The 12,337-nt window shown below is 44.5% G+C and overlaps 1 protein-coding gene across 3 annotated transcripts in view; it reads left to right on the top strand.

Moving 5' to 3' along the window:
* Pappa (pappalysin 1) overlaps nucleotides 1–12,337 on the top strand; it is a 250,351-nt gene that overhangs the window by 211,623 nt on the left and 26,391 nt on the right. For all 3 annotated transcript variants that reach the window (XM_004662682.2, XM_045150186.1, XR_006637197.1), the window contains exons 18-19: nucleotides 243–390; nucleotides 4,950–5,059. In XM_004662682.2, coding sequence (XP_004662739.2) covers nucleotides 243–390; nucleotides 4,950–5,059 — 258 coding nt within the window. The remainder of the gene's footprint in view (nucleotides 1–242; nucleotides 391–4,949; nucleotides 5,060–12,337) is intronic.

Raw genomic sequence — 12,337 nt, 5'->3', positions numbered from 1 at the left:
GACATTTCACGTTCAAACCACAGCAGGCTGCCTGGAAAGCCTAGAGCAAATTTCCTCCTGCTCTGAGCACTCCAGTTTCTCTGTAAAATGGAGACACTTTATTTCAAGATGATTGAGCTTCATCCATTATTAATAAATTATTTTGAAACAATTTCCATCGATGTGGGGAGATAGTTTCTTTCTTCATTCTGATTGGGGGCTGGGGTTTGTCATGGTCGTAACTGTGCTTCTCTGGCACTCAGGGACGTGGGAGCAATGTCATCCACTGTCGGAAAGATGGTACCTGGAGCGGCTCCTTCCATGTCTGCCAGGAGATGCAAGGCCAGTGTTCAACCCCGAACCAGCTCAACAGTAACCTCAAACTGCAGTGCCCTGATGGCTATGCCATAGGTATGATGGGTCCATATGGGAACAGTGGGAAGGTAAAATCCATTCAGGAGCCTGGGAAAGCCACTGAGCATATGTCCATGTGAGATCCTGCATAGGCTGGAGGGAGAGAGGTGAATGAAACAGACACAACAGACCCTGTTTTCCAGCAAGGGAGTCTGAAACAGGGATCCCAGTGGCACGGTGGTGAAGCAGTATGTATAGGCACAGAACAGCAGTGTGGAAGAGTTGCCAGCTGCTAAGGTGGCAGAGAAGTCTCCCAGAGGAAGTGATGCTTAATCAACTATTGAGAGACAATGTCAGGCAAGAAATGGCATTTTAATGGAAGGAAGAGAAAAAAAACAGGGTAACTGTGTGTGGTAGAGAAGTTGTCATGATCCATTGTGGCTGTTTTCATTGTGATTTGTAAAATATGCATCATACAAAATACCCACTGGGTCAAGCCCTGTATCCAGCATTGGAAGGGTGCCATTTCTCCCTCTAACAAATTTTAAGAGATGATACAATGGATTCACTAATGGGAAGTAAAACATGCCTCCAATCCTGAGGCATGCCCTATTATAAAATGTGGCCTCTATATACAGCATCTCCACTATCTCCAGAAGAGAATAAATGACATTTCAAACATGCCTTGTATGTGATAGTACCTAGCTTGAGAAATGTACATGAAGGGAACAACCTGGGAGTTGGTGCTTGGGTTTTCCTCCATAGAACCCAGGTTCTGGGCCATACGCATATATCAACAGCTCCACAGCTTTCTTGGGGACTTGGAGTTCATGGAGGAGCCTGACCTCATTTAAGGGCAGGTAGATTGACCTCTTGAGCTGATTCCCTAATTGACCATGATGAAAAGCCCAGGGAATTGAATGTCCTTATTCAGAGCTAGAATGATTTATGGGCCAGTTGCTAAGGCTGTTTGTCACAGAAGGTCATCTGAGTATGTACAGAGCCAAATGCTCTTTACTTACCATATAAGAGTGTCAGTGTGCATCCAGAGCAAGGCCTGTGGTTTGACAATGGAGATGTCTGGGGACTCTACTTCTTCTTCTTCTTCTTCTTCTTTTTTTTTTTTTTTGAAAATGGAATAACATAAGCCCGGAAAGCAGAACATTTTCACTTGAACTTAGAACAAGTACCAGCACTGTGTATTTTGTATAGGGTGCTTACTTTTGTTAAGATCAGAAGGCACTGGAATACACAATTGCCTTCTCTTAAGATCTTATGGAACACTAGTCTAAGAGACCCTGACCAGGATGGTTGTGGCGAGATAGGAGTTTGTGTACCTGTCCACAAAGACATTCTAGATGTTTGGTCCAACTATCTCCAGGGTGAGCTACATTGACTGCTGTATTCCAAGACTAAGCTGTATTCCTCTCCATCATTCCTGATGGGTATACAAGTCTTTGAATATATATGCCTGGAAAGTCTAGAAACAGAGCAACGGTTGTGTGGTGGTGATGTGAGTCTTTTCATGACCAAAAGGATAGAAATACATGTGATATTGGTACTAGAGTCAGTTTTTAGTCCTTGTCAACTCCTGTGAATATGGCAAGAAAGGGTGGTTGATCAATGGGTATGAGCCCAGGGAGGAAAGTCAGAAAGAGAAATGATCTATCCCAGAGAGACTCAGAGAAGATGAGGAGAAACATGTTCCCTTCCTCCATTCCTTACTCACATTCCATTGTCCATTCACCAGCCTGGCTGGGTGAATCATTCTTTACCAGAAAGAGGGAGAAAGTTTTGATCAGAGGCTTTGTAGTCAGGCAAGGTATGTGCCAGGCTTAGGGCTATAGGCATACACTGTGTCAGCCAGAACTGTTCTCAGTCACACCCCAAACACCCTGGGGAACCTTGTAGCAATCATGAACCCTGAGAAGTCACTGTTACTGCTGTGGCTTCTCAGCAGCCATGCTCCCTGTCCCTCCCAGGAGGAAGAGACGGGAGTCTGGTGAGATCACTACTCTATAATGATGCCAACTGTGGCTTATATATCACAACACAGCGGCCTAGGCCTGAGCCCCAGGGCCAAGCATGGGTGAGGAGAGCCAGAAGAGAGAAAGAGAGAGAGAGAGAGAGAGAGAGAGAGAGAGAGAGAGAGAGGGAGGGAGGGAGGGAGGGAGGGAGGGAGGGAGGGAGGGAGGGAGGGAGGGAGAGGGAGAGAAGATAGGCATAGGAAAAGACAGACAGGCAGAGACACACAGAGACAGAAAATACTTGCAAAGGACAGCCAGTGTTTCCTGTTCAGTCACTTCTTTTCTTTCTTCAATTCTCTTGGGATAAGTCAGCCTTTAACTTTGACTCAAAGGACACATCTTTTGTTTTTATTTCCAAGAGAGTTTTATTGCTGCAGTCTTGTCTCATCCTTGTTTCCTGAAAACTTCTTTAGAACTGGTCTCATGACAACACACAAACCACAAATTTTTTTCTGACTGTTTAGTGATGGGTTTCCCTGTGCTCTCATCATAGTTTTGTCATATTTTTGTCTTTTTGTGTTTCTTGTTTCTCCTCTGGCCCTTCACTAGTCTCTGTACCCCTGTCTGGCTGCATTTCTCTCATTTCTCCCCATGGCTGAAACTTATCTGTCTCTGGGCCTAGAAGCTAGAAGAGGGGATGGAGGTTTTAGGTCAGGGCCTTTTGCTCGAAAGCATTGGAACCAAGGCTCTGTGCCTTTTGGCTCTGCCCCCTGTGAAGTGGGGGTGATGACACCTGTTTCATAGTACTGGATTGATAGGATTCTAAAGTTTCATGAGAAAGCCATCTTCTGAGCTGTGTTTTATGTTTAAAGTAAAAATATTCTAAGCACTGTTTTGAGCCTATCACCACACATTTGCTCCCTGTTTATACCTTGTGAATAGTTGATACTTGAAAAGAATGAAATGGTCACAGGAAAGACACTGGGTAGGTCGCACATATATAGGCATGCCTGCACACACATATATTACATATGGTTCACTCATATATCGTTTGGTATTCATAGGTAGTTTGGGCATCATAACAGAGAAATTACCTTCTCAGGGAGTGGTTAGATCCTAACAGGTTTGTTCTTCACTCACATGAATGAGTACATCTTTGGAGTCATACCATGTGATAGGTCTTAAATTTAGGAGACTTAATGATGTGTTGGTAGAGCATGAATGAGGGACATTAGAGTCAACTGGCCAATCTACACAGTCTGAAAGTGAACTGTCTTCACCCAGAAATCCTTGGACTGACGTCTTCTGCTTAAACTTGACCTTCTGGTCATCCGTCCCTCCACTGACTCATTACCTAATTCACCTTTAAATAAGTCCATCATTTACCCCTGTATTCATCCACGTATCACTCACTTCCTCCTTCATAGGATACTCGATACCCACTGATCAGTCATTATGGCTTTACTACATTCACTCACTCATTTCCTCATCCATCACTACAATTATTTTCTTACTTTCACTTATTTCACTTCTGGATTGCCTATTATCTGCTATGTTCAGTACCTGACTGTTGTCATAGAATGGGAAATAGGAACAATGATGGAACAATGGAGTTATAATACAACATGGCAGAGAGTTATTGAACAAAAACCACGAGGCAAGTAGGAAAATAACAATGTGACAGGTGCCATAATGGGTGCCTGTAAAGCTTGGCTTGTCTGGAAACAGTGACTGTCTTCCCAGGGCAAGTGGCACTTGCACTGAAGTCTTGGAGGGATTTATAATTTACCAGCAAAAGAGGAGTGAGGAGAGCCTTAGAGAGGGCAGGGTTAGAAGTTCAGTGGGGGCTGGGCAGGTGGCTCAGTGGGTCAAGTACTGCTGTGCAAGCATGAAGTTTTGAGTTCAGATCCCAAACACCCACATAAAACCTTGGTATTGTGTGTCTGTATTCCCAGTGCTAGGAAGCTAAAGACAGCAGATCCCTGCTTAGCTCGTCTAGCTGAATAGGAGAGGTCTGGGATCAGTGTGAGATCTGGTTTCAAAAACTAACCTGGCAAAAAATTGAGATGGTGAGCCACTGAGGAAGACACTCCAACTCAACTTCTAGTCTCCACACACATGTATGTATACCCCTACAAAAGGCACTCACATGTATATGAATATGGATTCACACATGCAACACACACACACACACACACACACACACACACTTGGAAAGGTTCACTGAAAGGAAAAGTATGCATACTAGCATGATGTCACACACATATATTCAACACTCACTCAGCTGATGTTCACTGAGCAATCTCAGGGCATCAGGCACTGGTCTAGACTCAGAAGTGAGTTCATCATACCCTGTCTTTCCTAGGTGGCACTTACTGTGGAGCAGAGGCATGAGATGAATAATAGTGGGGTGAGATTCATCTTGAGCAACAGATGCCCAACACTGTCCAGTACTGTGAGCATTCAAAAGGAGTATACTTATCTAATCAGACCAGACGCTGGAGACTGTTTGAGCTGGTCCTTGAAGATCCAGCAGTGTTTGGTTATGGAAAGCATATTGGTGCCATTTGAAGGACCCACTCTAAGAGTGTGGCTTGTGGGAGCTGGCAGATGGGGACTGAGTCATGACTTTGCCTTGCTTTTTCTCAGGGTCAGAGTGTGCCACTGCGTGCCTGGACCACAATAGCGAGTCTATCATCCTGCCAGTAAACATGACTGTGCGGGACATTCCCCATTGGATGAACCCCACGCGAGTAGAGGTGAGTGACCAGGGCCATCTACCTGCAGCTGCAAGGGAGGTAAATACCATTGTTGTGCTCTTACTATGTCTTGGCCCCACATTCACCCATTTGCATATTTCATCTCATTTAATTGTCATACCTTCTTTATATGGTAGAGATTTGACCATTACAATAATATCTTGTTTATAATGTCTTAATACCTCTCATTAGGTCCTGTGCTAGAGTACTTTAATTTATTGTCCAAATGAGAGTTGATGACAGCCTAGGAATAAGAATCCTAAAGTCAGGCTGGAGAGGTGGCTTAGCAGTTAAGCGCGTGCCCGTGAAGCCTAAGGACCCCAGTTCAAGGCTTGATTCCCCAGAACCCAAGTTAGCCAGATGCACAAGGGGGCGCACACGTCTGGAGTTCGTTTCCAGTGGCTGGAAGCCCTGGTGTGCCCGTTTTCTCTCTCTCTCTCTCTCTCTCTCTCTCTCTCTCTCTCTTTCTCTTTCGCTTTCTGTCACTCTCAAATAAATAAATAAAAAATAAACAAACATAAAAACTTATAAAAATAAAAAAAGAATCTTAAAGTCTCTAATTTACAGGTGAGAAACTGAGGCACCAAGAGCACTTGGGTAGGGAGCATAGAGCTACATCACCACCTAGTGTCTGTCTGAATGTGTAGTCCACGCTCATAAGAACACAGCTATTTAGCTTTTCTAGCACCCTCCAGGCAACTGTATATTTCACACAGCCTCAGCATCTCTCCCCATGCTTTCACGACTTGGTGGAACGTAATAGAATACTGACTACAGGGAACTACTCACATTCTCATTTATGAAGCACTTCCTATGGTCAAGTGCCTGGTGCTTTGCATACAAAATGAGTTAAATCTCAGACAGTTGTAATGGGGGTGGGGGTAGTTAGTGGTCTATACTCATGAACAATGGAATCTCAGATGTCCTCATGGTGAAGACTCAGACTAAAATTTGACTTCAGACATGTTTCCCATGGCGTGAAGCTGGTGTGCTTGTGGCCAGATGGTGGTGGAAGCTCCTGTCTTGTAACAGTGCCAGTTCATTTGACTTTGAAGTTGGCCATTGGTTGTGACTTTCCCTTTGTTGGCTGATCAGTTGGTGCTCCAGAGATGATATAGGACTGAGGGGGAATTAGTCAGGAGAGGACCCAAAAGGGGGAGTGAAAAAGATGTAACACAGCCTGCCTTCCTGAGTGGAACCGGAATTTAGCTTCTGATCTAGTCTCATCCAATCAGCTCTCTCTCTCTCTCTCTCCCTCCCTCTCTCTCTCTCTCTCTCTCTCTCTCTCTTACACACACACACACACACTCTCTCTCTCTCTCTCTCTCTCACACACACACTCTCTCTCTCTCTCTCTCTCTCTCTCTCTCAGGTATGCCTACCTCTTGACACCAAACCATCAGCTCTCCCTCAGGCTCACCGTAGCCTGAAGTCCAGGCCCACCACAATATGAGTATAAAATAGATCCTTACCAGGTGGGTAAGGCCTCTTTTGGCTTTTTTGCCTTGCCTAAACTCCCAAGTCCCTGCTCTGGTACCCCCACCCCCGCAGTCATCTTTGCCCTGCTGGGCTGAGAATGGAAGGAGAGGTAAGTCCCCTGTTTTTACATGTGCTCTCTATCCCCTCTTGCCTTCCACATGGCAGGAGCTCTGTGTATTTCACTTTTCTTTTCTTTCATCTAATAAGGTCTCTTTAAGCTTTACCCTCTAACCTGTGGACTTAATCATTTAATTTCATAAGACAAGAATCTGGGTACCCTAAATTTATTAGTTCGTTGGCATTGGCAGGAGTCCTAAGACACCCGTAAGAGAGCCACACTCTTGTCCTCACTGGAAGTGTGGGTCCTGGGCCTTAATGATCCTTCTGCAAGCTAGTGCCTGGCCTTAAGAAGAAAACTGGGAAGGTGAGAGCAGGGTGGGCAGGCAAGGCTCAACTGTATCTCCCTCCACCAGCCTTTCTGCCTAGGTTGAGGAAGTAGATGTCTGCCTGTCTGTTGTTGGTTGAGCACTGGAGAGCAGGGGCCAAACCTGATACGGGGTGTACTGTTTCTCAAATGAGCTGAGGGAGTGTTTTCTTCAGTGACTTACTCAGTGCTCTGCACGTGGGGACTTGGCCAGAGCCCCCTAGCTACCTTGAGTATTCCAGTGTTCCCATCCATCCTTTCTTTGGCCTCTTGTCCTTCTGCTTTCTTTCTTGTCTTCTTATCTCGCCAATTTCATTTTCTTGTATCCTGCTTCTACTTTTTAATCCTGTTTCTCTCCTCTCTCCTTTCACCTTGTTCAGCCCTTCCTTTAACCCCCTCACCCACCTTCACCCACTGCTACCACACCCTCTGTCTTTCTGTACAGGACACCTTGATTTCTTAACCTCAGGCTCCTTTATCTCTTTCTTCCATCTCAAGGTGCCTTTCCCTACTCCTAAGTGAAATCCCCAAGAGATTTCCCAAAATGTCCCATTGTGCATGGCTGTGCTGAATACACCCAGCAGTAAGTGTATTAACAAGGCAACTGGAAGTGGCCCAGCACAAACCTTTGGTCAGAGGAGAGAAAAACAAGCTCGTGAGGAGATGGACTGGCTAGAGTCACATTGCAGTGCAGTTCAACATACCAGCCAGGGCACACTGACAGCTCCTCTCACCTCTTTTTCTCACTCTACCTCCCACATGCCACCAAACAGGTGATACCAGAGACCTCCCAGCCACCCCAGTTCCAAGGGTCTTCTTAGATACCCTAGCTACTACTTCCCACTTAAGGCCTTTCCTACTCCCTAAGTGAATTTCCACCCTTTCCTATGTGAGCCCAGGGCACTAAAGAGTTCAGTTATAATTCACTGTGAAATAAATCCAGGGATTTGGAAGCCCGAAAGCTGCCCCCACCACGGTCACCCACCCGCTGTTTCCCTGTCCCCACCCCCACCCACTTCTCTGGTCTGCCTGCCTTTATTGATGCCGGCCTACCAAGGGAGCCATAACAAAGTTCAGACCTCCACCAGTCTCTGGAGGCCTCATTATCCAGGAAGAAAAAAAATGCAGAAAAAGGAGGGAGGGTGAAGGGCATAGATTGATGATTTCCAGGAATAAGGCAAAAACACTGGCCTCTGCTGCACCCTTGCCCACCATGCTGGAAGAGCTGAAAAAGCCAAGCTGCACTCCCAGGCCTAAGGAAGTTCTGGATTGTTCCACGACCTTCTGAGAGGTGGCTCCGTCCACCACCGGGATGGGAGGATGGTGGGGTATGAGTCTCTGCTCCAAATTGGCCACATTTGCCCCAGGGTAAGAGAGTGAGACCAGATCTGACATTTAATGCATGCCTTCTGTAAGTAGGTACTTCCCATCCCCCACCCCCTACTCACCCCTATATGAAATATGGAAGGTAGGGTTAGGCCTCTCATATTTCCAGTGGAGGAAATGGGATCTCAGTGTTAGAAGCCACTCACCTTAGAAGAATTGATGAGAGACTCCTCCCAGGTTATAATTGACTTCAGGCACTCCAGCAGCCTCTATGGGATGCAGAATAACAATAACAAGGAGGGCGCATTCGCTTAATTCTTGCCAGGGATGTGCTTGCAAATGTTTACTAAGTAGCACTCCACACAAATAAAATAAATTAATAAAACAAACTGATTCATGGCAGTTGCTGATTTCAATGGTATCAATTCAACTACCATGGACAATGTCACAGCTTTTTCGCCCATCATTGAACACTGAGAAAATACAGGCACTCATGGTCCTCTGAAGTTTGTGTGGCTCACCATTGGCATTAACTTGACTAAGTATTTTCCATGTATCCACACATTGGTGATATGTAGATGGAATTACTGGCGTGTGAACACTGAGGGCATACATTATGATTGGTGCACTAGAGAGTGAGCCTGTGTGAGCACTCATGGTTCCTCTTTCATTGCCTGACACATAGGAGCTGCTTAGTAAATGTTTATAATTACTGAGTCAGGTGACCAAAGTACAGTTCAAGAATCTGTGTTTTAGTGTGAATGTGAAATGTCCCTCATAGGCTAATGTATTTTCATAGCTGACCTTTAGTTTGAGGCACTGGCTTGTAAGGTTGTAAAATGTATAGAAAGTAGGGCCTAGCTGGTGGAGGTGGGCTCTCAGATATAGTCAAGACAGTCCTAAGAGGGCATTGTATAGCCATATAGAGAGGAGCCTGGGGAGATGACTCCACTGCCAAAGGTTCCTACAAAGCCTGCCAGCTCTGGTTCAATTCTGAAGTCATCCATGCAATGTAATGACACACCCCCAAGCCACCTCATTGTTTCTATAATACCCCAGTGAGAAGACTGCTGTCACAATTTTATAGATGGGGCTGAGGTTCAAAGACATTGTCATTGTACATTTGCATAACTAATGGGGCTGAAATCAATACCTTGATTCCATTTTGCCAGGCACCCCTTCTCTACCTTAAAAAATAATAAACCTATGAAGTGAAGAGAGAAGATGCAAAATTCATTTCCTAAAAAGAAGGAATGGGGCTGGAGAGATGGCTTAGTGGTTAAATGCTTGCTTGTGAAGCCTAATGACCGTGGTTCGAGGCTTGATTCCCCAGTACCCATGTTAGCCAGTGCACAAGGTGGAGCATGCATATGGAGTTCCTTTGCAGTGGCTGGAGGCCTGGTGCACCCATTCTCTCTTTCTCTCTCTCTCTCTTTCTCTCTCTCTGTGTCACTCTCAAATAAATAAATAAAAATAGAAAAAAAAATTAAAAACGAAGGAAGGAATCTTGGTGGAAAACCTTGACAAGAGTCTTAAGGTTAGTCTGATGTACAAATAAGTTCTGAGAAGAGGAAGCTATAGATGAAGAGATGCAGGAAGAATCCTGACTTCACATTCACTCATGGACACAAACATCCATTTGCTCATTTGATTAGTTGTTCATTCATTCAGAAATTCAATAAATGTTAATAATATGCCTCCAACTGACAGGTTATGAAAAAAAAAAAACAGTAAGAATACAGGTGAATGCAAAGTGATTGACAACCAGAGGCAAAGTAATAATTCAGACTGAGAAGATTCACTAGTGGCAAGTCCTACAAATTAAGGATAAACGAGAAATCATGTTAGAAGACATTCAGAGGAGGTCAAATCTAGGCCTCAGAATGAAGATGCTATTTTACAGTGCTTTCCTACATGTGTTTGGCTCTGTTTCAAACCCACCTTCTCTGGCTTCCATCTTTAGGACATTCTATTCCTTCTACATTTATCTCAAAACCTTTCTACCTTTCCAAACCTTGGCCAGTCAAAACAGTGAAACACTTTACAATTATAGTTTCAAGGGCAATGAGACTATAAAAGAGAGCACAAAGTCCAAAACCTAGACCATAAATTAAGGCAGAAGTGAGTTTAATTTGCTGACCGTCCATGCTTATGTGTACTATTTGGGGAAAACGGTTTATCTTAGTGAATCTATTAATAGATAATCCATTGATTAGACGAGAGACCTCATGATCCAGTCCTCATAAGCAAACAAGCCTTCCCTCCATGAGCCTCTGGGGAACACCTCAGATTCAACTAGCATGGAGCTGGTGACACTGATATGGGCAGTGGCAATGGTGTTTGATGTTGGTAACTGCAGCCACACAGAGAAGACAGTCAACTTTTCCTCTATCTCAAAGCAGAAATGGCAGTCCTCGAACAAAAGCTGATGTTAAAGGCTCTGGATGGACTAGAAGTCTTGTTGGCACAAGAACAAGGCTGACATTTGAGGGATCCCACCTGGTGTCTCTAAACTTGTGATGTTCACAGCCTTGCCTTTCCTTCGGTACCCGCTGCCTGTTATCCTTTCCCAGTTCCTCTAGCACACAGAAGGGTCCTGTGATGAGGCAAGTGGGGTGTGTAGCCCCGAGTAAAAGGGAAAATCCAAAAAACTTTAAAAGATAAGTAGGCTCATGCAGACTGTATAAAAGTCCTTTTTCTTTTTTAACTCACATTAGCTAATCCTCAACTTGTATAGATAATTATTACAGAATCTTGTGCAGCCACACCAACACACTCCTACAGATGGATTAAATTAGCTCTCAGATAAACAAAGGGTAGGATAGCTATCCTTACACTGCTGTTTTCTTCTTGAAGTTTTACCATATGCCCTCCAACATCCCTGTGTTTTGGCTATCACCAGACTCTTAGATTCAGAGAAGAAGCCTAGTTAACATTTCTTGTAACACAAAAGGAGAAGAACCTACCTACCTTGGTTTCATACAAAGAAGCACAGGGAGGAATGAATGTGGAGGCAGCTGACATCCCTTTATATGTGTTTCCTCAATGGGCTCTATGATTGTTTCTGGAGCAGACAGAGGCATCCAAATCTGATGACCTCTCCTCAAGAAGTTTAAGAAATCATCCAAAGAAGCCATTTATAAAATTTGCTTATCTCACCGGGCATGGTGGCACACTCCTTTAATCCCAGCACTCGGGAGGCAGAGGTAGAAGGATAGCCATGATTTTGAGGCCACCCTGAGACTCCATAGTGAATTCCAGGTCAGCCTGGGCTAGAGACCCTACTTTGAAAAACAACAACAACAAAAATTGCTTATCTCAATACATCATCAAAACAAATGCTTAACATTGTCAGTACCCCCTCCACAGATGGAGTAACCCAATGTCAGAGAAGTTTTACAAAAGCAACTTCAAAATCATAATCACAAATTCTATAGTTGGTCAGACATGGTGGCAGACATATGAAATGTCTGTATAATGCCTGTATCCAAGAGCATGAGACAACATTACCTTGAACAGGAATTCCTTAAGCTTGAGGCCAACATGGGCTACATAGCAAGACCCTGCCATCCCACCCCAAAGTCCTGTGACTTTACATGTCAAGAGTAGCAGCAGGGTATGGTTCACATACTACAGGACAAGTTCTTCTCTTCACCCAAGGTCTTTAATTTTATACTACCTACACTCAGCAGGCCCTCTAAACTAGACACTTGCTCTTGACATGGCTGATGTTCTTCTGACGTGCTATCTGAGAGACAAATGGAGAAGTCATTGTCTATTGGGTGAAGTCATCACTACTTTGAGATACATCCATTCCCTCACAAAACAACTGTTCGGGTATTTGCTGGGTGCCAGGCACTTTCCCAGGCAAAGGAGATCCAAGACACAAACCAGAGGTGCTGTAGAACAGAGAAGAAAGATACTCAGCCAGAGTCATGTGACTTCCTTTGTAAGAAACTTGCCAAGAAACTAATTACCCCTTGGTTCCCATATAAGTCTGCCCTCAGGGATAGAATAGCTAGGTCACATGCATTTCTCACATCCTGGTC

The sequence above is a fragment of the Jaculus jaculus genome, chromosome 1 (genome assembly GCF_020740685.1).
Source record: "Jaculus jaculus isolate mJacJac1 chromosome 1, mJacJac1.mat.Y.cur, whole genome shotgun sequence".
NCBI lineage: Eukaryota > Metazoa > Chordata > Mammalia > Rodentia > Dipodidae > Jaculus > Jaculus jaculus.
The sequence above is the reverse complement of the archived record's forward strand: the minus strand, read 5'-3'. Positions and strand labels throughout refer to the sequence as shown.